This window comes from Bidens hawaiensis, unplaced genomic scaffold, assembly GCF_021521415.1.
Source record: "Bidens hawaiensis isolate Kalapana, Puna unplaced genomic scaffold, B.hawaiensis_p1.1 tig00069754_1, whole genome shotgun sequence".
Taxonomy (NCBI): Eukaryota; Viridiplantae; Streptophyta; class Magnoliopsida; order Asterales; family Asteraceae; genus Bidens; species Bidens hawaiensis.
The window spans coordinates 1-26,339 of record NW_027502273.1 but is presented as its reverse complement, the minus strand read 5'-3'; the positions used below and the strand labels follow the sequence as shown (position 1 = coordinate 26,339).

The 26,339-nt window shown below is 44.1% G+C and overlaps 1 protein-coding gene across 1 annotated transcript; it reads left to right on the top strand.

Moving 5' to 3' along the window:
- The first annotated feature begins 19,139 nt into the window (after positions 1-19,139).
- LOC143605477 (serine/threonine-protein phosphatase PP1 isozyme 2-like) lies at positions 19,140-22,331 on the top strand. Its single transcript, XM_077081575.1, has 4 exons — positions 19,140-19,332; positions 20,250-20,872; positions 21,761-21,978; positions 22,095-22,331. Exons 1-3 carry the CDS (start codon positions 19,140-19,142, stop codon positions 21,932-21,934), a joined length of 990 nt encoding a protein of 329 aa, XP_076937690.1. The 3' UTR covers positions 21,935-21,978; positions 22,095-22,331.
- Positions 22,332-26,339: the final 4,008 nt, after the last annotated feature.

The window sequence follows — 26,339 nt, the reverse complement described above, 5'->3', positions numbered from 1 at the left end:
GGATCTAATGAACCGGGTGTGTAGGCCTTTCTTGGACCGATTCGTGATCGTGTTTATCGATGACGTTCTGGTGTATTCTAAAACCAAGGCCGAGCATGAGCAACATCTTCGGTTGGTGTTGCAAAAGCTTCGAACCGAGCAACTCTTTGCCAAACTCTCCAAGTGTGAATTCTGGTCGGATGAAGTACAGTTTCTTGGTCATGTTGTAAACAAGATGGGTATTCATGTCGACCCATCCAAGATTGAAGCAATCAAGAACTGGATTACGCCATCCACTCCTACCGAAATCCGTTCCTTTTTGGGCTTAGCTGGTTACTACCGGCGATTTATTTCGAACTTCTCAAAGATCGCTTTGCCTTTAACAGCTTTAACGCACAAAGGCAAACCGTATATTTGGGGCTCTAAGCAAGAAGAAGCTTTTCAAACGCTCAAGCGATTGTTGTGCGAAGCTCCTGTTCTAACTTTACCTGAGGGTACTGACGACTTTGTCGTTTATTGTGATGCCTCCAACCAAGGTCTCGGTTGTGTACTTATGCAACGAGGCAAGGTTATCGCTTACGCGTCAAGGCAACTTAAAATTCATGAAAAGAATTATACGACTCACGACCTCGAACTTGGTGCAGTTGTATTTGCCTTGAAAATCTGGAGACACTACCTCTATGGGACTAAGTGCATCATCTACACAGACCATAAAAGCCTTCAGCACATTTTTGATCAAAAGGAACTTAACATGAGACAACGCCGATGGAACGAACTCATCAGCGATTACGATTGTGAGATCCGGTATCACCCTGGAAAGGCTAATGTGGTAGCCGATGCGCTCAGCCGAAAACCTAGCCAGCTTAACTGTATCTTGCCGCGCACGCAGCTTCGCTTCGCGCCGATCCAAAACGATCTTGAATCGCGCATTCGCGACGCGCAGCGCGCATCGATCAGCAAAGGCAACCTTCGCGCCGAGTTAGCGTGTGGCGCGGAAGCGCATTTTGTCCCTAATCTGAGTGGAATTCTTTGTTATCTCAATCGCATCTGGATCCCCAATGATGAGAATCTTCGCTCTGTCATACTGAGTGAAGCGCACAAATCTCGGTATTCCGTTCATCCTGGTGCTGACAAAATGTACAAGGATTTGCGCCTTTCTTTTTGGTGGCCTGGTATGAAAAAGGATATTGCTGTGTTCGTAGCTAAATGCCTAACTTGTTCTAAGGTAAAAGCTGAACATCAACGCCCATCTGGTTTGCTCGAACAACCTGAAATTCCTACGTGGAAATGGGAAAGTATAGCAATGGACTTTATCACCAAGTTACCCTTGACCGCAAGCAAACATGATAGCATTTGGGTAATAGTGGATCGATTGACCAAGTCTGCTCACTTTCTGCCCATTCGTGAAACCTACCGTGTTGAACAACTTGCGCATCTGTATGTCAAGGAAATTGTTTGCCGTCATGGTACTCCTTTGAGCATCATATCCGATCGCGATGGCCGTTTTATATCTCGCTTTTGGAAATCTCTCCAATCTGCGTTAGGAACTCGTTTGGACATGAGTACTGCATATCATCCTCAGACTGACGGACAGTCTGAGCGAACCATCCAAACCCTTGAGGATATGCTTCGATCTTGTGTTCTTGATTTTGGAGGTAATTGGGATTCACACCTACCTCTGATCGAGTTCTCTTATAATAACAGCTATCATTCCAGCATCGGTATGGCCCCATTTGAAGCACTTTACGGTCGAAAGTGCCGTTCACCGATTTGTTGGAACGAAGTGGGTGAAGTTCAAATCACAGGACCCGAACTAGTTCAAGAGACAACCGATAAAATCGCCAAGATCCGTGATCATCTGCTGACTGCCAGAAGCCGACAGAAGAGTTACGCAGATCGCAGGCGGAAGCCTCTAGAATTTCTAGTTGGCGATCTTGTTCTCCTCAAAGTGTCGCCCTGGAAGGGTGTTGTCCGCTTTGGGAAGAAAGGTAAGCTTGCACCTCGTTATGTTGGACCATTCAAGATTCTTGCGAGGGTGGGAAAAGTTGCCTACAAGCTAGACCTGCCGCCCGCGCTCAGCAATGTGCATCCAACTTTCCATGTATCCAATCTCAAGAAATGTTTAGCTGACGAGAACCTCCACATACCACTTGATGAAGTTCAAGTTGATGAGTCTATGCATTTCGTTGAGAAGCCTGTTGAGATTATGGATCTCGAGGTAAAGCAAACCAAGCGCATTCGCATCCCTATTGTTAAAGTTCGTTGGCAGTCCAAGCGCGGAGCCGAGTTCACTTGGGAAAGGGAAGATCAGATGAAGATCAAGTACCCGCACCTTTTCTCTGCGCTACCTACTTCAAGGTAAATTTCGGGACGAAATTTCTTAAAGTAGGGGAGACTGTGACAACTGCCCAATCCGACCCGACCCAGGTACCCGTTTTCGAATCCGATTCTTTTTATGATTTTAAATTTGTTTATTAATCTTTGTAAATTTTATATATATATATATATATATATTTTTATATTACTTACTAATAATAATAATTTCTTTTCCGCCGACCCGTCCCTTTCTTCCTTCTCTCCGCCGTCCCGCCTCTTTTCTCTCTTGTCGCCGTCCCGCCTCTTTTTCTCTCTTGTCGCCGTCCCGCCCCTCTGCTTAACCCTTACGCCTTGAACTCCCTTTTTCTCTTAACTCTTTGCTTGTCCTTTGGTTCTTCCCGCCTAAGGTTGTCTGCGCAGCTCCACGCGCCAGACTCCTTACAAGGAAGCCTGCGTGAAGATCAGTTGTTCCTGCGATACGCGAGGTGAACTGTTCTCGCAGCGCGCTAAGAATTGTAGCTCTTCTCGCAGCGCGCTAAGAACGGTAGTTCTTCCCGCGACGCGCTAAGAATTGTAGTTCTTCTCGCAACGCGCTAAGAACGGTAGTTCTTCCCGCGACGCGCTAAGAATTGTAGTTCTTCTCGCAGCGCGCTAAGAATGGTAGTTCTTCCCGCGGCGCGCTAAGGATTTTAGTTCTTCCCGCGACGCGCTAGGAATTGTAGTTCTTCTCGCAGCGCGCTAAGAACGGTAGTTCTTCCCGCGACGCGCTAAAAATTGTTCTCTGTCTGCCTTCGCCCTCGCGCGTGCGCTCGTATCTTCTCGCGCTAGACCTTAAGTCTTTTCTTCTGTTTTGGTCAGCCTGTATTCTTTTGGGATATCTTATCTTTTGAGCTCTTTAGGTCAGTTCCAACATCTGTCCGAAAAGCCACCTTCGGCGCAGCATGCGCACCAATCCTATTGGTTGACAGAAAAAGTGACTGACATAATCTTTTGAAATCTTCTTTTGCATGCCTTGAACAGTGTTTATCTGACTCCTCCCATGCTTTATTCTGTAACCTGTCAGCCCTTTTTCCTGTTCCCCCCGGCTGCCATATCTTTTGGTATCTTTTGCTTTTGGAATCTTTTGCCATTTGATATCTTTTGCTTGATTTGATAAGATCTTTTCCTCTTTTTAAGGGATTGTGTTCCCTAGGGTTTCCCTATATATAATACTATTTTCTTGATATTTAACACTACACACACAAACACTTAAACTCTCCTCTGCTCTCTTCTCCTTGCCCTCTGCCGTTGTTCCTCAGCCGCCTCCTCTCTCTGCCTTCGTCTTTTCCCTTGTCCTGCCCAGATTTCCGGTAATATATAATATATAATAATTTGTTAAAGATACATATTACTATGCTAACATATATTCAAGACATAAAACCAATCGTTAAACCAAGAATCTCTATTTATAGGTTAACTTCGCTTGTTGAAAGTTGGTTCTTGCTTTATCTTTCAACATACCTTTTTCAGGTGAGTAATCTCGTACCTAATCCCTTTTTATTTTTATGTTTTGGGATGTTCATGTGTTCGTACAAACTTGAGTCTTAAACTTGTTTATAAACTTTTGTCGCGCAAAACCCCATGTGTTATGGACGTAGACTTGGCTGTTTATTTGTATGTGTGGATCATTAACCGTCTTGTCGGCCTATTCCGCAGTTTTCATGGATCCATTAGATGAACACGGGAGAACTATCGTTTATGATTTCTCTTTTGTTTACACTTGCACAGTTTTCTTGTTTTTGTGCTCAATTGGGAGCACGGATTGAACTATGAGCTATGATCTAAGGCTTGATCACAATCTGATTACACCCTTGTTGAACACCAGTTATACACATGATGCGCGCAGATATTGTTATCTATTTATATCTATTAAACTTGATTTCTCACCGACACGCAAGTGTTGACGTTTTATTTTAACGCATGTTCAGGTTTGCTGTAGCAGCTTTTGGGAATCTCTTGGACGCGTAGGATGTTTTCTTTTTGTTTGGACCTAGATTAAAATGTAACAAGACATATTATGTTATTTGAATATTTTAAGTTATGATATGATTTATGTTAATTTATGATTCATGTTCTGCGCTCGCGCAATGAAAATGTATTTATTAAATATTGACACTCAATAGTGTCGCGAGTAATGAAACAATACGTGGCGCCCCGATGTATAATCCGCCTTCGGTCGGGGTGTTACATGGATCGTCAAAATCAATACAGACGGTTGATATGCCGTCTCATAATGACTCACGAGTTACAAGGGGTATTGGGATTGTTCCAAATGCTTGTAAAAAACATTGGGATCCGGGATTAATTTTTTTAAGTTGCTAATTAAATGGTATGTATAATAATAATAATAATAATAATAATAATAATAGGTCAGGGGATGTGAAGAAACACTAATCAACCCCGGGCAGATTACAGGTAATCTGGGGGCCAGGTAATGTTTCCCACGAAGGTTAGGTCCAGCAGAGTAGGTTGTACTTCCGGGAACCTGCAAAACAGACACCGTAAGCTCGTCACTGAGAAGGGGGGGTTCCTCCTTGTGACCACCCTCCGGCGTGAGAATCAGTCTATATTGCTCTTTGAATATAAAAGTATGTGAATACTATTAGAGCAGTTATCAAGTAAGTTATACGAGATAGTAGATGATCTTACCATTCCAAGATATTGGAGTATTTATAGCCGAAGGTAGGTTTTCTAGAAGGTACAGCCGGCTGAATAGTATTCCTGTTCAACCAACAGTGGATTACGCACAGGCCATACTGGTTGGTGGGTAGGTTACAGCCAACAGTAATAAAGTCGGCTGCACTATTCCACCAACTGTAGACCATGCACGTCCTACTGACTGTGGATTGTACGCAGGCCATGCTGGTTGGTGAATAGGTTACGGCCAACAGTAATACTATTCCACCAACTGTAGGCTGCGCCTGCTCCACAGTGAGAGTTGGTGAGTAGGCAGCGGCTAATAGTGACAAACAGTACTAGAGGGTGCTCCTCCTCGCACTGTTGTCGGTGAGCTGTCACCCTGTGATTGGCTCATGGGCTGTTCTGGTCAGATCGTCTGTCCTATCCATACCTTGGTAGGTATGGTACAAAAGATCTTTCAGAATCAGACTGGCTCATTTGGGCGGGATTGTTCCCGCCTTGCTCATGCCTTCACGTGACTGCTGAAGTAGCTAATCTTGTACGTGTAGCCTTGCTGTCTGCGGGTAGCCTTCCCTGATGGCTTGTATCCGCAACTGCGGGAACAGGCGGGGTACTTCACCATTGGGAGGCTTTCCCTGCGTGTACAGCTTGCGTACTGCGCGTAAGATTCTATGAGCATGGTGGGTCCTGCGGGAGCAGATGGCCTTTGCGCAGACAACCCTGTTCAAGGTGAGTCTTGCGGGACCAACTGGTCTCTGCTGGGACCTACCTCTTCAAGTCCCCCCAGTCCAATGTTCTTCTCATGCGTGTTTAATAAAGTGAGGTGAACTTTTGGACTTAAGCAAAGGGTTTTGAAAAGGGTTTTGTAAGGTTTTCCATGGGAAGTCCTTGTCACTTGCAGAAATGCCCGAGTTTCCTGCTTGGTCTCTGGGTATGATGCGGGTAGGTCTGTAACCTCCTCGCAAGTCAGGAGCGTTGAGTCCCAGTTGTATGTATTTTCCATGAGGTTTTGGTAGTTTTGAACATAGTGATCAATTATGTTAAGACCACCAATTCCATCTTGGAGCTTCAAACAACGTAGTTCTCGACGTTCCCGCTATGCGGGGATGTTACTTCCGTTTCCGCAAGCATTGCCCAGAAGATCCTTCTTGGTTTCAATTCCCAGCGGAGCGCTAGGTATGTGAAGGGTTTTGCCTTAACACTGTACCTGCGCTCGTCTTACGGTTACTTTACTTCCAAGGTATTCCTGGCGTCAATTCCCTGCGGGTGCTAGGTATGTGAAGGGTTTTGCCTTTACACTGTACCCGCACCCGTCTTATAGTTACTTGGTTGCCGGGGTACTTGGCTTCAATTCCCTGCGGGTGCTAAGTATGTGAAGGGTTCTGCCTTAACACTGTACCCGCAGCCGTCTTACGGTTACTTGTTTACCAAGGTTTTCTTGGCTTCAATTCCCTGCGGGTGCTAGGTATGTGAAGGGTTTTGCCTTAACACTGTACCCGCAGCCGTCTTACGGTTACTTGTTTGCCAAGGGGTAAGGGATATTTTCCCGCTTACTTTTTAATATTTTCGAATTTTGAATTTTGAAATTCGAAGAGTTGGTGAAAAGATAAGAACAGTCCAAACCTCTGAAACGTCGTGCGACAGTTTCTTCTGACTGTGTCAGGACGTGCAGGAAGTTATGGTGACGTGACAGAACATGGTCATTCCAGTCGTTTTTTCAGGCGCGTGGGCGTGATTTTTCAGGCGCGTGGCCGCGAAATTACTGGCACACGTCCTTTCAACAGCTGTTGCCAGCCTGCTTTTTGCCACGTGTCATAGTTTCATTGCACCTTTGATTTCTCTCTCCTCCGCATTAAATTCACCGCATTAATTGCGATTACTATATAAAGGGGGAGAGAGTTATCTGTAATTCACACTTTCACCTTTCTTCTTCTTCTTAGTGATTTCCGGCAAATACTCCCCTTTTCAGGCAAGCATTTTCCCGAAATCACTTTCTTCTTTCCACCATGTCTTCTCATGATACTGATGATCAGAAGACTGCTGGCGAGTGCCAGTGTTCTCTTCCTGTCGATCTGTACCAGTATATCGTCAGGAAGTTCATGCTCGAGTCTCTCGAGCCTGAGTTTCCTGAACCCCACCATACTGTGTACGATGCCCCTAGTGGCAAGATCGGGGTTTATGCTGCATTCTTTGTCTACGGAAACCTTAGGTTTCCGTTGACAAAGTTTGTGTACCGTGTCCTGGAGAGGCACGGTGTGCACCTGACAGAGGTGCACCCCATGGCCATTGCCAAGGTCCGGCACTTTGAGTGGGTGTGCCGGATACTGGGCCTTGAGCCCTTTGTTGACCGTCTGATGACCTTCTACACTTGGAGGTGCATCCAGGGGTGGTACACTCTTACAACCCGTATAAAGGGTTTAAAGATTTGTACCACCGAGCGGAGTCTTCGCTCATGGAGAAGAGAGTTCTTCTTCATATCCGCTCGCGCCGTCCCCATCGCCATGAAGTTTAAGAATGGCCAGGCGCTTCCGAACCTTCCCGCCCTTAACTACGAGGAGGCGGAATGGTTTTCGAAGATATCCCGGGTCCAGTCCCCGGTTTTCCGTTTTCCGGAGTCGGCGATGGTGATGCTGGGGATGAGCCGGGTGTGGAAGGCGGCGAATGCGGATAAGGTTCCGATCGTCCTTGAATATGGTTCGAACTCTACCCCTTATGGTATGTCTTGTTTCTTTTTTGCTGACTACGATTTTTTCTAACTTTCTTGTTGATTTCAGAGGGTAACGATCTTCAGTCGCTCCTGAATCCGCGGGAGGAAGATGGTCCTGCGCGGATGGGTACTCGTGCTCTGGACGAGAACGAGTTGCCCATCCTCGAGCAGACTGCGGGTCGGTTCGTGGAGGTTTACCCGCCAGGCCAAGAGATCCTGAGCCACCGACGGCCAGGTAAGCCTATCTTCTACCCTGAACCTCTCAAAGCTGTGCCTGCTGCTGGAGTTCATGACATTTCTTCTTCTGAGGAATCCGCAGAAGGTCCTCCACTGGTGCGGAAGAGAAAGGCTGCCGTCGCGAAGGGCAAGGAGAAGGTGGCCTCTACGGCCGACCCGGTAGTCCTATCTGACTCGGAGTCAGATAATGCAGAGGTGGCGGGGAAGCCCGGTGGTGAAGAGACCACCGCTCCGGAGGCTGCAGGTGTCACCTCCGAGGAGGCAGCGGCAACGACGGTTACCGGTGTCAAGAGGCCGGCTCCATCGGGTTCGCCCCCGCTCGTCCGTGCGTTCAAGCTCAAGAAACCCCGTAAGTGCCCCCATAATTCTTGTCTAGATTTGTTGTTTAAAGTAAATTTTTCTAACACTTTTGCTTATGTAGGTGTGGATGTTGACGCATTCCAGGGTGGAGTTGGAGCAAGTATTCCCCCGCCAATGACGGTAGGCTCGGTCAGCCTTCCCGAGGCATCGACCCAGGCGTCTACGCCTGCTTCCGCTGGTTCCAGCCTTCCTGAGGCTGTTCCAGCTGAGAAGGTGTCTCCGCCGGCCGTGAGTGCAATTTTTACAGTATCTTTCACGGAGCCGGCGGTTACTGTTGCTGAGGAGGTGGCGCCAACCATGGCTACCACAGCGGCTGCCACTATACCTGCGCCACCGGCACCGACGGCCGGACCTTCAGGTATGCGCCAGGCTTCCCGCCGATCTATGCCACCTTCCCGTCTGCCTGACCTGTTGGATGGATTTCCTTTAGGTTCAGGTGATGGGTTTGGCGGCTATCGGCCTGTTATTGACCCTACAGGTACGTAGGGTTCTTTTTCCTTTACATATTTTTATCATCTTTTCCTAACTGCCTTTGTTTCTTTTGCAGTGTCGGATTCCAATGAAGTGTATGTTCCAGGATGGAACATACGCCGAGGAACAACCCTTCGCACCCCTGTGGAGTGCGTGGACTGGGCTCGCCACGCCGCTCCTCATGGTGCGTTGGGGGAAGCCATGGCTAGCTACCAAGAGGGTAGGCTAACCAATGAGCTTCGGGTTCTCCAGGCCCGAACGCAGCCCCGCGTCGAGCTGCTTTGTCGTGAAAACGACAAGTTAAAAGCAGCTCGCGCCAAAGATATATCTGAAGCGCGGGCTCTTCGGGAGGAGAACCGGCAGTTGGCCGCTGCCGCAGCCGAGAAGGAGAAGGCATTCAAGGCCCTTGAGGTTGAAGTCCAGGCGCGACTCGAGGCCCGCTCCAAGGCTGCCCAAGCTGTGAATGAACAGCTTCGGCTGGCCAAGGAGACTGCGCGAAACTCAACTGAGAGGGCTGCCAAGGCTGAAGCTGTTGCTGAGCCACTTCGCGAAGAGAATGAGCAGCTTAAATGCAAATTAAAGGCTCTTCAGCATGCTCATGACGCCTTGGCAATGGAAGATGCCAAGAAGCTGCAGGAAATCCTTGACCAGAGGGGGGTGCTTGACCGTACTGAAAGGAAACTCAAAAGCGTCGAAGAAGCTGCCGCCAAGGAAGTTCAACTTGCCAACCTTGATAAAAGCGGAGCCGAACGTGCTTGTAAAGAAAGTCAAGCTACCCTCCAATGGTTGCTTCGAGAAGCGTTGCCTCAGGTATCCTCTTTTTCTTTACGCTTTCTGCTCGTAATTAGAAAATGTTCTAACTTTATTCTTTTGTAGGTTGTGCGTCAGGTCCTTTCAGAGACCTCTTATGACGATGCGATGAGCGCAGCCCTCAACGCTTCTCATGAGGATGGGCAGAAGACTGGCTTCCTGCTTGGTCTAGGGTTTGCTGAGAGAGGCTTTCCGCCCTCCAACTTCCCTTTATTCAATGTTAACACTGAAGCTGCTTATGACCAAGCTGTGAACCAGTACGCTGCCTTCCCGCATCCAGTGGTGGAGAAGGTGAATGAAGCTGCTGCTGCTGATGATGGGCTAAACATCCTTAAGGCTTTCCTTGGGCAGCCGCGCTCTGATGGTGCTGGCCCAAGCGGAGGTGGCCCTGAAGCCTGATCCTGAAGATCCCTTCCCGCTGGTAGGATAGACTTAGCTTTGTATAGATTTCTTTTAGGCGGGTAGTTACCCAGCCATTCTTGTAAATGATTGTGAAATATTAATCTCTTTGCGTATAAGATTGTTATTTCCTTCCTTGGGTTCTTTGCTTTATAAACTTATGACTTGCATACTTAGTTTAAATTAGCAATTTCCCAAGTGTTTAGAATAAGAACCTTTGAACGTGGTTGATGATGGGCTAAAGTTTCGCCTCCTCCTTCGTGATTGTGCGGGTAAAACCGTCACTTGCACTTGGTAGGATGGCTAACCTTTACCCTCTATCTGACCTGCGTGTAGGTTTTTCAAAATTTCTAAGGCATTAAGTTAAACCTTTGAACGTGGTTGATAATGGACTAAAGTTTTTGCTCCCTCTTTCGTGATTGTGCGGGTGTAACCGTCACTTGCACTTAGAAGGATGGCTTTAACTTTAGACCTATATCTGACCTGCGTGTAGGTTTTTCTTATCCTTTTTTAAGTGTTCATAAGTTAACCTTTTAACGTGGTAGATGGTAAGTTAAGTTTGGCTTCCTTGAATGTGATTGTGCGGGTAAGACCGTCACTTGCACTTACAAGGATGGCTAAACTTTACCTACATCTGACCTGCGTGTAGGTTTTCCTTAGAACTTTTTAACATTTTGGCGTTGTGTTTATGCGGGTATTGCCGCCTTCCACACGCAACTACTTCTTCCCGTAAGGGAAGTTCATAGGTTACAAGCTATCAATACATCATGAAAGGAGAATCATTTCCATTAGAAGTGGCTCTAGGCCTTTTCTTTACAAGTTGGAATTGATCTACATATAACATTTGCGTAATTGAGCTCCATTCCATGTTCTAGGGATGGGAGTGCCATCGAGCCTTTCGAGCCGGTACGCGCCCTTTCCCAGAACTTCTTTGATAATGTATGGCCCTTCCCAAATCGGGGCCAACTTTCCTGGGCGTTGTTGGTTCGAAGCCTCGTTGTTACGCAGTATGTAGTCTCCTTCGTTGAAGTTGCAGAGTTTTACCCGCGTGTTGTAGTATTTTTGCATTTGTCGTTTGTAGTTTTCTTCACGCACGGCGGCTAGGTCTCTGCGCTCTTCGGTTAGCATAAGGTCTAACCGTCTTTCCGCATCGTTGTCTTCTGGTTGGATTAAGACCCTTGGTGAGGGTAAACCGATTTCGACTGGGATCATGGCTTCAGTGCCATAAGTGAGACTGAACGGGGTTTCTCCCGTACTGGTCTTCTTCAGCGTTCTGTTTGCCCAAAGGACGTGCGGAAGCTCGTCCACCCAGCCGGATCTGTGTTCCAAGAGTCTTTTCTTGATGCCTTCGACGATGCTCTTGTTTGCTCTTTCCACCTCACCGTTACCTTGCGGGTGTGCCACTGAGGTAAAGGTGTGGGTGATTTGAAATTCTTTCAGCCACTGCTGTAGCTTCTTGTCAGCAAAGTTGGTGCCATTGTCGCTTACCAAATTCTGTGGAAGTCCAAAACGACAAATAATAAATTCCCAAATAAATTTTTTGATATGCTTTGCGGTTGTTTGGGCTAAAGGTTTCGCTTCTATCCATTTGGTGAAGTAGTCAATGGCCACCACTAGGAACTGAACATTCCCAGCTGCTGTTGGAAATGGGCCTGTCACGTCAATGGCCCACTTCTGAAATGGCCACGAGGAAGTGACAGGAACAAGATCATTTTTCGGGCGATGCGTGTTGGGTGCGTAAAGCTGGCAAGATCTGCATTTTCTGATGTATGCCAACGCGTCCATATGCATCCCCGGCCAGAAGTATCCCGCGTTGTTTAGCTTGGCTACCACAGCGCGGGGGCCTGCGTGTACTCCACAGATGCCTTCGTGAACCTCCCTCAGGAGGTAGTCAGCATCTTGGTTGTCCACGCATCTTAACAACGGGCCAAGAAAGTTACGTCTGTAAAGGGTGTCATTGACCAGCTGATAATTTAGTGCTTTACAGCGTAGTTTTCTTGCCTGTGACTTCGACTCTGGTAACGTTCCTGCTTCAAGGTATTTTATTATTGGGGTCATCCATGTTTCTGTACCGGTTTGGATGACACAAATTTCCTTGTGCGGGACTGATGGTGTTTCGAGGAGTTCCACGCGGATGTCCTTTCCCAAGTGGGTGAAGGCCAGTGATGCAAGCTTGCTTAACGCATCCGCAGATTTGTTTTCGCTGCGCTTGACGTGTATCACTTTACAATCATTAAAATCGCGCATGATGGCTTTGGCTTGGGCAAGGTACAGGGCCATTGTGTGGTTCACAGCCGTGTACGTCCCGTTTATTTGGTTTGCCACTAGCATGGAATCAACGTGGGCTTCCAAATTTTTGACACCCATCTTTCGCGCAATCCTCAATCCGGCCAGGAATGCTTCATATTCAGCTTCGTTATTCGTACTTGGGAAATCCAGCCGAATAGCATAAGTATATTCCTGGCCTGCTGGGTTTGTTAATTTTAACCCTGCGCCTGAACCCTCGTTACTAGCTGCTCCATCAGTATAGAGTCGCCAGACCTCATCGATTTCGTGTGCTGGGGAGGGTTGAACCTCCTCCTGGCACTCTTTCTCCCGCGCAGCGGGGACTTCGGCAATAAAATCAGCCAGGACCTGGCCTTTAATGGCTGGTCTCGGCTTGTATTGAATCGCATATTCTCCCAATTCAATTGCCCATTTGGCTAGGCGTCCCGATAACTCGGGTTTGCCTAGAACATTTGAGAGTTTGAAGTTGGTGAGAATAGTGATTGGGTGACCCTGGAAATATCGTCTCAACCTGCGTGAAGCGTGTATAAGTGCCAAGACCAGTTTTTCCAGGGTAGAGTACCGGGTTTCCGCGTCTGCCAGCACGCGGCTAACATAATAGATTGGCATCTGGATGCCTTTTCGTTCTACAAGCAGGACTGCCCCGGTTGCTCTATCTGTTGCGGAGAGGTATAGGATTAACTCCTCTCCCGCTTGTGGTGCTGTGAGTGTTGGGAGTTCGATCAGGCGTGATCGAATCTCCTGGAAAGCTGCTTCCGCTTCTGGTGTCCAGCGGAAGTGCGTTTTCTTTAAACAATTTCTTAGTGTTGACACAAAAGGGAACGACCTATCCGCATGGTTTGCCAAAAAGCGGTTAAGCGCGACTAGTCGTCCATTAAGTGTTTGAGCCTGTTTTATGGTGGTAGGTGATTCCATTTTGACAATGGCTTCGACCTTTTCAGGGTTCGCTCTGAAGCCATCTTTAGTAATAATGACCCCTAAGAACTTCCCTTCTTCCACCCCAAATGAACACTTGCTCGGGTTGAGCTTCATGTTTATCTTTCTGAGCGTGTTGAAAGTTTCCTCAATGTCTTTCAACATCGTCTCTGGCTCGGGGCTTTTGATGACCAAATCATCCATATAGACTTCCAAGTTTCTCCCAATTTGGGCGTGAAACTCTTTGTCCATTAGTCGTTGGTACGTGGACCCCGCGTTCTTAAGTCCGAACGGCATCATTTTATAACAAAATGTGCCATCGGGCGTCCGAAAGGCGGTTTTGTCCTGGTCATCCACAGCCATGTGGATTTGATGGTACCCCTTATACGCATCCAAGAAGCATTTAAGGCGAAATGGTGCCACCGAATCCACCTTGAGATCAATTTCTGGCAACGGATAACAATCTTTGGGGCATGCTTTATTCAAATCTTTGAAATCTATGCACATGCGCCATTGTTTGTTATTCTTCGGTACCATTACGGGATTTGCAACCCATGTTTGATATTTGCTAACGCGCACGATGCCCGCATCAAGGAGTTCCTTGACTTGGGTTCTGCACGCGTTGGTTTGCTCGGGCCCCATTACTCTGCGCTTTTGTACGATCGGCGTTACGGCCGGATCGCATTTGAGCTTATGCTCTGCCTTTCCCCGGGGTACACCAGTCATGTCGGCTGGTGTCCACGCGAAGATGTCTGCGTTTCGCTGCAGTAAGCGCTTGAGTAAGGTGCGTGTTGGATCAACAATTGTCGGGCCAATGGTAACGGCCTGATCGGGATATTTCCCATTGAATGCCCACTGTTCAGGCTCAGTGATGGTTTGTTTGGCCATCTTCGGTTTGGGTTTAGAGGAGACAGATGCGATGCATACCTGGGGAATGCCCGTGATCATCGCTACGCCTTCAGTTGTTGGCCATCCCATCATGCCGTGGACTGAGGATACCACAGCGTTGAATCTTGCCATCCCGTCTCTCCCGAATAGGATGTCATACGTATGATGTGGTTTTTTCATCACAACAAAATCCACATCCTCCGTGCGTGAATAATTCCCATCAGTGAGAGTGACGGGGAAAGATAGGATGCCCAAGGGAGTGTTCATGCTGCCGTCAAACCCTTCCATTGAAGCGTAGACCGTCTCCAGGCGTTCCTTGTCTTCATCATCGAGCTTGTCGAAGAACTGCCTGTACATCACTGTCGACGATGCGCCATTGTCAACGAGGGTGCGGGAGGTGATGTAGTGCCCCAGCTGGCTTTTAATGACAATGGGGCCTTCTTTGTTTGGGCCTCCCGGCACTCGCGGGAAGCGCACTTCTGCTTCCTTCCATGCGCATGGTTCGGTCATTGGTCTCTTTCTTCCTCTGACCTTACCATGGACCATGTTGATGCTAATGTCGACGGGCTTCCGTCCGTTACCCCTGTACCTGTTGTCGTTCCTTCCTCCCTTCTTGATAGATGCCACGAGGTGTGCGAGCCTCCCATCCTTGACGAATGTCTCGACGATGTCCCTCAAGGATGTGCACTCCTCAGTGCTATGGCCCTTTGTCCCATGGAAGTCACAAGACTTGCTTTGATCCGCATTGGGTTTCTGTCGGATCACTGGAGCTTTTGGCCATGGCAGTTTTTCCGTGGCAAATATCTCCGTGACGCTCTTGGTGAGTGGCGTCCAGCGGTTTTTCCGGTTCAAAGGGTGCGTTTTGTCCCTTCCGCCAACCAGAGGGCGAGAGCTTGAGGGGGCGTCAAAGTTTATCCTTGACTGCCAAATACCTTGCCGCCTCTTTTTGTTTAGCCGGGCGGTTCTTACATTATTCTCCCTTGTCCTCTGCGTGTAGAGGTTTGTATTGTGGGGGAGATCCCTTCCCAGCTGTTTCTCTGTTTCGGCAAAGCGCTTGGCTGCCGTCATTATGGCATCCCACGTGGATGGCATACCGTCTTTACCCGTCAGAGTGCGGATGAGTTCTGGGTATTCAGCGCCCTGAATGAAAGCGGCGCGAACGAGGTCTTCACTGATGTTGCCCAGACTCACCTTCTTGGAGTTGAAGCGGGTGATGAAGTCTAGTAAGGATTCATCCTCTTCTCTGACACAGTTGAGGATCGTCCACTGCTCCTCAGTGTGTTTCCTCTGTTGACTAAACTGTTGACTGAACTTGTTCTGGAAGTCTGCCCAGTCATAAATGTGGTGGACCGGTAAACGGTCGAACCATGCTCTGGCTGCTCCTACCAGAGTCATCTGGAACATGTAGCACCACGTGGGTTCCGTCCAGTTACTGACGGTTGCCCCCGCAATGAACCTGTTCAGATGGTCATCTGGGTCGGATAGACCATCGTATGTGCCAACGTTGGACATTTGTTTGGCACTCCTCGGGGCGATTGCTTCTGCAATGTCCCTTGCAAATTTTGACCTTCCTGCGTTTGTAGCAGTAGGTCTAAAGGCCTTGGAGAAGTCGCGAGAGCTTTTTTCCGTGACTGGTTGGAATGCTTCCCCAAAGTTCCTTTTTGGCTGGGGATCCGCTTCCTTACGCTTCCCTTTCGCCCTATGGCGAGGGTTCGCGTCGGTGTCGGAGTCTTCCCCCTCGCCGTCTGAGTACTCGTACTCACTACTCATGTTGAGGTGCTGACGAGTACTACCGAATTCCTCAGCTTGTTGGACTGAACGCAAGCGTTCGTCCAACTCAGCCTGAAATTCTCTTTGACGTGCCTCGGCCCATGCCTTCACTTGATCAAGTGTTTGGCGAGGGGCTCGAGGTCGTTTTTCCAGCTGGGCGTCAGTGAATCCCAGTGGAATATTTACTCCACTTGCCCCTACATGAGTGACTGGGGTAGTGTTCGTAAAATGTATTTCACTTGCCCCAGCTTGGGTGGCTGGGGTAGTGTTTGTAAACATTGTGTTGCCGGTGTTAACCCCAGTGGCTGGGGTTGTGGTTACCGGAATTTCTCTAGTCATCTTGGAAGTTTTGAAAAACTGGAGAAAGATGTAGTTCTAGCTTTATGCACGGATGGCGCCAATGAAGAAACACTAATCAACCCCGGGCAGATTACAGGTAATCTGGGGGCCAGGTAATGTTTCCCACGAAGGTTAGGTCCAGCAGAGTAGGTTGTACTTCCGGGAACCTGCAAAACAGACACCGTAAGCTCGTCACTGAGAAGGGGGGGTTCCTCCTTGTGACCACCCTCCGGCGTGAGAATCAGTCTATATTGCTCTTTGAATATAAAAGTATGTGAATACTATTAGAGCAGTTATCAAGTAAGTTATACGAGATAGTAGATGATCTTACCATTCCAAGATATTGGAGTATTTATAGCCGAAGGTAGGTTTTCTAGAAGGTACAGCCGGCTGAATAGTATTCCTGTTCAACCAACAGTGGATTACGCACAGGCCATACTGGTTGGTGGGTAGGTTACAGCCAACAGTAATAAAGTCGGCTGCACTATTCCACCAACTGTAGACCATGCACGTCCTACTGACTGTGGATTGTACGCAGGCCATGCTGGTTGGTGAATAGGTTACGGCCAACAGTAATACTATTCCACCAACTGTAGGCTGCGCCTGCTCCACAGTGAGAGTTGGTGAGTAGGCAGCGGCTAATAGTGACAAACAGTACTAGAGGGTGCTCCTCCTCGCACTGTTGTCGGTGAGCTGTCACCCTGTGATTGGCTCATGGGCTGTTCTGGTCAGATCGTCTGTCCTATCCATACCTTGGTAGGTATGGTACAAAAGATCTTTCAGAATCAGACTGGCTCATTTGGGCGGGATTGTTCCCGCCTTGCTCATGCCTTCACGTGACTGCTGAAGTAGCTAATCTTGTACGTGTAGCCTTGCTGTCTGCGGGTAGCCTTCCCTGATGGCTTGTATCCGCAACTGCGGGAACAGGCGGGGTACTTCACCATTGGGAGGCTTTCCCTGCGTGTACAGCTTGCGTACTGCGCGTAAGATTCTATGAGCATGGTGGGTCCTGCGGGAGCAGATGGCCTTTGCGCAGACAACCCTGTTCAAGGTGAGTCTTGCGGGACCAACTGGTCTCTGCTGGGACCTACCTCTTCAGGATGCTTATCATCAGCAAGGTCCTCAGTGCTTATCAATGGGTGTCCAACTCCCGAGTTTCAATGTTTCTGTGGGGTGATGCAAGGAGATCCTCTCTCACCTTTCATTTTCATTATCACAATGGAGGCCCTAAATCAAGTTATGACGGATGCTCAACGCCTTGGTATTTTCCGTGGCATTAAAACACCAAACCACGGTCCTGAACTTTCGGATTCATTTTATGCCGACGACGCGATTTTTTAGGTGAGTGGTCTGAAAGCAATTGCAAAAATTTATCACGACTGCTTAGGTGTTTTTCTATACGTTGGGGGCTTAAGGTGAATCTTGAGAAAAGCAATGTGTATGGTACTGGTTATGTTGGTAATGAAATAGATCAACTCTCTGGTTTATTACGGTGTCAAAAGGGGGTCTTTGCATTCAAGTATTTGGGACTACTGATTGGGGCCAATACGAATCTAATAACTAATTGGGTACCAGTGATCAAATCGTTCGAAGGTAAGTTATCCATATGGAAGCCGAAAACATTATCAACAGGGGGTCGATTAACACTTATTAAATCTGTACTTAGCAGTCTCCCATTATATTATTTTTCATATACAAGGCTCCGACTTCGATCCTGAATAATCTTGAAAAAAATAGAAGGCGCTTCTTTTGGGGCGGAGACCCGGATAAAAGAGCAACAAATTGGGTGGCATGGGAGAAGGTAGTAGCACCAAAAGATTAGGATGGATTAGGCATTGGGTGGTTAAAAGATATGAATAATTGTCTAATATCGAAGTGGTGGTGGCGCCTTAAAATGGTGGAAAACGGGCTGTGGAGTAAAGTGATAAAAACAATTCATTGGACTCCTAGAGCTTGCGTTTCGGTGCCAAAAAAGTTTAGGATTCCCGGTACTTGGGCGGCAATTGCAAGAACGAATTTCACCGATTACAATATCAACCTGCATCTTTTCATCCACGGTGTTGTTGGGAATGGGCAAAGAATTCGGTTCTGGGTGTATACATAGTTAGATACGGTCCCTTTAAAATGTAGGTTCCTGGCTCTATTCGCTATTGTTAGGCATAAAGGCAGTAAGGTGGCAGATTGTTTTAAAAGGAATGGAAACTTGCTTGTGTGGGACTGGAGTTGGATTAGAACTCCTACCAGTAACATTGAGATAAGTGAGATACAAGAGTGTCATTCTTTACTCCAATCAATTTGTATCACAAACATGGAAGATTCTTGCTTTTGGCCAGCGAATACGAATGGCCTATTTTCTATGAGATCAGCACAAAGATTATTGGAGAATCAATCGGTGGTAAATGATTCAAGCCATTTTACGCTTTTGTGTATTTGGAGAGCAAGGAACGACAAGATCTTTAATGTAGTAAACACCTGCCCTACTCAAATTGTGAAAAACATAAAAATACAAAGTTACCTTTGGGTGGTTTCTAGATCGAAAAAATTGTAATCTATAGAATAGTTGGTGTAAATTTGATATGCTAAATATGCAAGCTTCTTGTTCTGTTGTTGAGGACTAGTAGTTGCTAGTACGCCTTTATTAATATAATGCCTGTCATTAAAAAAAATATAGAAATAATATTTTTAAGTTGGAGAGAAAAACAGGAATAGAAATAAATAGAGAAATAAATATAAAATGACAGGTTTTAAGAAATTGAGGTTCCACCTCCAGGTTGAGGTTAATCTAGGAGACAATTACCTTACCCAAAGAATGACGACGATACGATAGATACCACCACCGCATAAGTAAACGTATTTATCGTCCTCCGTCCATTCTCATCCGCCGCATCGGAGGAGCTGGAGCCACCCCCATTCTCTGCATAATTCATCGCTTTCTCCAATTGATTATTCCAAGAAGAGAAGAAATTTGGGGGTTAGGGTTTGAATGGCTCAGGTGGTGATGACCCCTGCTTTACTGGATGATATTATTAACCGGCTGTTGGAGTTCCGGCAAGCGAGAACCCCACGCCAGGTTCAGCTCTCCGAGGCTGAGATCCGTTTGCTTTGTACCACTTCTCGTGAAATCTTCCTTCAACAGCCTAATCTCTTAGAGCTCCAAGCTCCTATTAAGATCTGCGGTAATCATAATACCCTCTTTTTTGTTGATTCTTTTGTGGGCTTTAAATATTTATTATTTATTATATATGGATGTTGTATTGTGAAAGTTGCTGACTTTGATTGTGAAACTGTGGGCAAAACTTGATCGACGATATGGGATTTTGTGATATTATTTATAACTGTTTTTGGTAAGTTTTTCTGTTGTTCAGGGGTCAGCCGATAAGTACGTGTTTGTTTTTTATAGTTATGGATCCGGGAGTTTGTGATGAAACTTAATTAAGACGATTAACGAGTGTTCTGGCTTCTGTTTGCTTATAACGATGGGAATCATGAATATGGAATTTGTGTGATTTATGACATAGCATGATTTGCAAATATACATTGGTCGTTGTGTGTCGTCTTTCCTTTTTGCAATCTCTTATGTTTCTTGTACAGTTAAGAATATCTCTTAAGTTGGCTTTGTCTGATCATTTCTAGTGTGTACATTTGAATTAGAGTTGGGAATTTTGACCTGTTGACTGAAAGTCGGCTGATTTGGTATGTCCACCGGGTCAAACATTTAAAAGTTTATAACTTTACTTAAGATAAAAACAAGTCAAATCAGTTGACCAGGTCAAGTTGGTTGAAACTTGAAAGTCTTCCTGAGTGCTTTCAAATTCTTAAAATCTTTTGAATCTCTTATCAACAAGTGTAGATTATTATTATTATTATTATTATTATTATTATTATTATAACAATGCAGGCATTATAATTATTTTTAATACATTGGTGTTTTGTAGAATTCAAATAGAGACGGACAAAAAGTTTCTTTGTCTTACCAAATATTCAGATTTGGATTAGATTGGAAGTTGGAACCAGAATCACACTTGTGGAGAAATAAAATAAAATAAAATTGCATTTTAATGTGATTATCATTATAAATCTGATAAATGACCACACTGGCTGACTAATTCCTATATTCTCATTTATTCTTACTACTATTCTTTTACTTTTATTTCAGGTGACATTCATGGACAATATGGGGATCTGTTAAGGTTATTTGAATACGGAGGATTCCCACCCGAGTCAAATTACTTATTCCTAGGTGATTATGTGGACCGTGGAAAACAGAGTCTTGAAACCATATGTCTTTTACTCGCCTACAAAATCAAATACCCTGAAAACTTCTTCCTTTTAAGAGGAAACCATGAATGCGCATCAATCAACCGGATATACGGGTTCTATGACGAATGTAAACGTCGTTTCAATGTTAGACTTTGGAAAACATTTACCGAGTGTTTCAACTGTCTTCCTGTGGCGGCTCTTATAGATGACAAAATACTATGTATGCACGGTGGTCTGTCTCCTGATCTAACTAACCTAGACCAGATCAGAAACTTGGCCCGGCCAACCGATGTTCCAGATTCAGGTTTGCTTTGTGATTTGCTTTGGTCCGATCCGAGTAGGGATGTTAAGGGATGGGGGATGAATGATAGGGGTGTGTCATACACATTTGGTGCTGATAAGGTGGCTGAGTTCTTAATGCAGCATGATATGGACCTCATTTGTCGTGCTCATCAGGTTATTTCACATTCTTATAGTTTTACAGGTGGAAAATGGACAGGTGGGTCCAGTTGAGTAATGGGTCTAGATGGGTTTGGGTCAAAAGTCAAAATAAATTATCTTTCTTCCGGTTGAGCTAGGGGTATGCATAGGTCAAGTTTGGCTCAAACTGAATAAAAAACCGAAAACTCAGTATTTGGGTTCTTGAAAACCGTTTAGTTTCGATTTTCTTGGTTTTTACAATGGGTTCAGTCTGGTTTCATTATTTTTCTGTTTTTACTTTTTACCATATGGCTTGCAAATTTGGGGTCGAACAAAATTATGAATTTGGGCATAAGCATGTTTGTTATTTAATAATAAGTTGTTTATTGCACATGTGGACCTAAAATTTTTTGAGCTGCACCATTTAGTAATTTCTTATAAATTACTTAAAGTTGCTTTTTTCAGTTCGGTTTGCTTTTTGGTTATAGTAAACTAAAACCGAACTGAAGAATCGGTTTTTTTGAAACAAATAAAACTAAACTGTCGGTGCTTTATTGGGTTCGGTTATTTTGATTTTGTCCCCACCCTTAGGTTGGGACATGTTGACTGAAACACATTTTGTAAATGTTATTTAAATTTTTTTATGTATATATAACCTGTGTGCCAAATATGGGTAGCAAAAGAATATTATTTCAACAATAGTTTAAATATTTTGAATAAAATGCTTTAGAATATGGTTTACGCATTAAAATTACAGTTCGGGCGACTTTTACCCTTGTTTTTGTGTTTTATCAGTTTTGACTTATTAGAGATTAAGTACAAGTCAAACTGATCCTGTAAAAAGATGTGTGGAAGCTATGGACTGTAACTGGTCTCATGATGAAAACAGTGGTGTAATTTTCAATGTTAATTTATGTTATGCAGGTTGTTGAAGATGGGTACGAGTTCTTTGCTGATCGGCAACTTGTTACTATATTCTCAGCCCCAAATTATTGTGGTGAATTTGATAATGCGGGTACAATGATGAGTGTTGATGAAAGCTTAATGTGTTCTTTTCAAATATTGAAGCCAGCTGATAAAAAGCCTAGATTTTTGTGATGCAATCAAGACATAATTAAATGTGGTGACCATTTGAATTTAAGGTTAGTATCGATAATCTCTTATTCATGGTATGTTGCTATGCAGTATCTTATCCCATATCCAAACATGCCTAATTTAATATTGTTGTCCAAACGCCTCTATACGATTGAACCTGCAGAATCTATGAAAGTGGCAGGAGAACAATCTTGAAGATTGGATATTAATTAAGAAGATTTGTGTTCTGTTAGTTAATTCTGTTATCATTGTTGGGAAAATCTTTTTTTTAATATTTTGGCGTTCGATTTATGATGACACTGTAAATACATTTGGCTTTGTAAGTCGTTTAACGCTGTAATGTTTTACTGTTGGCATCTCAACATTGACTTTGCTGTCTTTAAATTTAGTATTCTGTGTGCTTCTGGGCCTCGGGTTTTGCCTGTTTTGAGTGGTTGGTTAGATTATTAAAGATGAGGGCATAAATAGTTTACAGTAGTTGTTTATTCCTGGTGAGGGCTTTTAAAACATTTGCTTCATTTGGGGTGTTATATTATAAGGGTTACTCTAATTTCTTGAATTTAAAGTGGTGTAAATGTTGGTACCAAACTTCAGTTGTCAATTCTATTCTTTTTGTGTTAAAAGGAATGAGAGTCTTGTGCAGTGAGCTTCACAAGTCATTGTGTCTCCTCTTCATCATAGCAATACCACTGGTCACAGTAACCTGGTGACTATGATCCACCACTGCTGTGCCATTGTGATATTCCACCGCCGTTTCGAAGCCATCAACAACCATCACAAACTCCACCAATAAGCCCACATTCACCACAACCATCATGTTGCAAAAATAATCCACCAATAGGCCTGCATTCACTACCACCCCCACCAATAAAACCATGCTCACCACCGCCGCCACCTTGCATGCATACTCCACGCCCACCTCCATCACCTCCTATCAAATTTCCGACACCACCTCAAACTCTTCCACCACAAAGCTCGCCACCCGCCACCTTGCAAGCATCCTCCTCCAACGCCACAAATTTCACCGCCACCACCACCTCCTTGCAGACATATTCCACCAACCCCACATACACCTCCTCCAAAATATCCACCACCAGTACCTCAAACTCCTCCTCCAACTCCCAAACTCCACCACCAGTACCTCAAACCCCTCCTCCAAAATATCCACCACCTGTACCTCAAACTCCTCCTCCAACCCCCAAGCTCCACCACCACCACTAACACCTCCTCCAAAATATCCACCACCGGTACCTCAAACTCCTCCAACCCCACAAACTCCACCACCAGTACCTCAAACTCCTCCAAAATATCCACCACCGGTACCTCAAACTCCTCCTCCAACCCCCCAAACTCCACCACCACCCCCACCTTGCAATCATACACCACCACCTCAAACTCCTCCTCCAAAATATCCACCACCGACACCTCAAACTCCTCCTCCAAAATATCCACTTCAAACTCCTCCTCCAACCCCCCAAACTCCACCACCACCCCCACCTTGCAATCATACACCGCCGCCACCACTAACACCTCCTCCAAAATATCCACCACCACCTCAAACTCCTCCAACCCCCAAAACTTCACCATCATCACCACCACCTCCTGCGCGAACTCCACCACCACAATACCGCTATCAACAACCACCTCCACCACCACAATACTATCAATAACCGCCACCATCACCATATTATTATGATCAGCAACCAACACTCTATTAATTAACTAATAATTGTATGCAGATCGGCATGACGACCTATCTTTCTTTTATATTTCTAGACTTCATAGTTGGCATCCTTGTTAGTGGAATGTTGTGGTATATTATATACCTGGTATTTTAGAAGGTGATTTGTTGCCATAATTAATCATGATCCGTCGAGTTAATTAGCATATCTTTCTGTCACAATATTAATATTACTCGTGCATGCATGCTTCATTGCTTTGTGTTTAATCATTATAAATATAGGGTCTAAATCAAATATAAATTAAATTAGCATGCCAATTGTGCAAATCAAATAGTGTAATCATATATACAACATAGTGAAATTATAGTATAGTATAATTACAACATAAGCATAGTGTAATTACATAATTACACTACTTGCGTATATAATTGCACCACTTGTTTCGCACAGTTAGCACGTTAATTAATTTATACGTTTTCCCACATATATATAAACTATGTTTATTAGCGCACACATTTTTTATACCCTCTTTTGAGGGTTTTACCATTTGAAATAATAATAATAATAATAATAATAATAATAATAATAATAATTATTATTATTATTATTATTATTATTATTATTATTATTATTATTATATAACAAAAATGTTGAATTTTTCAAAATAAAGTTTTAACTAATTGCAATTTTTTGTTACCTCTCTTCAATTTTAGAGAGATATTTATTGTATCCTCTTTCTAAGTTTCCTTTATTATATATTTACCCAACCTTAAAAAATCGATTACATATATTTCCCCTTTATAAATCGCATATATTACATATCTTTCAATTTTATTAAAATTAACCAACTAAATAACTGTTTTACCCTTAATGAACTAAATAAAGGACTATTTACATATATCCACTTCCTAATACCAATTACACATATCCGAATTTCAACATAAACCGAGTCAGTATTAAGACGAGCATGTTGAACACTAATAAACTCAACTGGTGTTAGGGCTGTGCAACTGCTCGGGATCGCGAGAACCGAACCGGAACCGTTAAATGCTAAATATAAGAACCGGAACCAGACCATATTTTAACGGTTCCGGTTCGGTTCAGAACCGAGTTAAATGGTTCTGGTGTAAACGGTTCTTGCTAGAACCGTTTTTCAATTAAAATTCTAAATATGAAATATTAGAAGGTGCAAGAAACAAGCGACATGTCATAAAATAAAGCATTATCATATCTACATATAATATTTTATTGAAGGTGATTGAGAACATATTAGAATGACTCAAAATATTTCAGAAAACAATTATTTTTAAAACAGATTTAGGGCCGTGGAAAATGATTATCGTTTATGATATTGTAAGGGATTAAATGTAACCGAGAAAGTGAGAACGTGGATGGTCGTTCGTACATGGAACTATGAAAGCCTACTAAATAAATAGGATTTTAAATATAATCCTCAAAGCGACATGCCATAAAATAAAACATTATCATATCAACATATTATATTTTAATGAAGGTGATTGAGAACAGATTAGAATGACTCAAAATATTTCAGTAAACAATTATTTTTTAAAACAGATTTAGGGTCGTGGAAGATGGTTATCGTTTATGATATTGTAAGGGATTAAATGTAATCGAGAAAGTGAAAACGTGGATGGTCGTTCTTATATGGATTTTAAAGATAATCTTCAAAGTTTAAACCTAACCCGGTTCTAGCGGTTCTATAACTGGAACCGTTGGTTCTAACTGGAACTGAACCGGGAACCGCTTACCGGACACGAAATACAATAATACGGTTTGGATCTAGCAGTTTAGTTCCGGTTCTCTGGTTGTCACGGTTCGGAACCGCGAATTGCTCACCCTAACCGGTGTTAATAAACCATTCTCCATTCAGGTTTGTTTTTTTCTCTTTGCTTTCTAATTTCTTATATAATTCTTTTGTATAATATCCATCTATATATTCTACAGCTTCTCAAACCGTCCTCCAAATAGAGAAATAACAAATTAAATTTCTGCTTTACTGATAATTGAAAGATCAAGATCTTTACGGTGCATTATTACAAAAAAGGATCAATATGAAAGTAAACTACAATCACATCCACCAAATCATTTTAAACGTGGCCAATTCATTCGCTACGTGCAGAGCATTTCCCGAGCTTGATTCATTTATTTCTCCAACTTTTTACCATTAACATCCAATCTAAAGTTTCCATTAACACGTCACACCAAAATTAGTGCTCAGTTTTGAAAACACTCACCAAATCATGGCTCTAATAGTCTAGCAAACCTTCAAGAGCTGGTATTTGTTTTGAAGCGGAACTCTCATCTCTTCGTTTAAAAGTTGAACGACAAGGAATCAAATGGCGAAGAATTAAGAATCTCGTGTAAAAGAGAAAATATGTAATTATAGTTTAACCAATAAATTGAATATTTAATTAAGAGACTTAGAAAAAGAATATATATAAAATCCCTTTATTAATAGTATTCTAATCAATTACCAATAATTTATCATATAGGTCTTCGAAATGTTAATTATTTGTATAATAAAGGTCAAAGGCAAACAAATACTAAAAAAAAAGATATTTTTAAATAAAAATCTTCGTCCATTATGTAAATTTTATTTATTTTCTACTGATGAAACATAGATATTACATCAATATAGCAGGTAGGCGGGCAACAAGCTGCGCCGCCACCCCTTTCTGAATTGCAAACCCTAACCTGCTAAAGAC

What these genes read in the sequence shown, in the direction of transcription:
- LOC143605477 (XM_077081575.1), top strand. Translation starts at nt 19,140, where the DNA reads ATGGCTCAGGTGGTGATGACCCCTGCTTTACTGGATGATATTATTAAC. An exon ending in AGCTCCTATTAAGATCTGCG is followed by an intron (nt 19,333 to 20,249) that starts GTAATCATAATA and finishes ATAAATGACCAC; the next exon opens with ACTGGCTGACTAATTCCTAT. An exon ending in TCATTTGTCGTGCTCATCAG is followed by an intron (nt 20,873 to 21,760) that starts GTTATTTCACAT and finishes TATGTTATGCAG; the next exon opens with GTTGTTGAAGATGGGTACGA.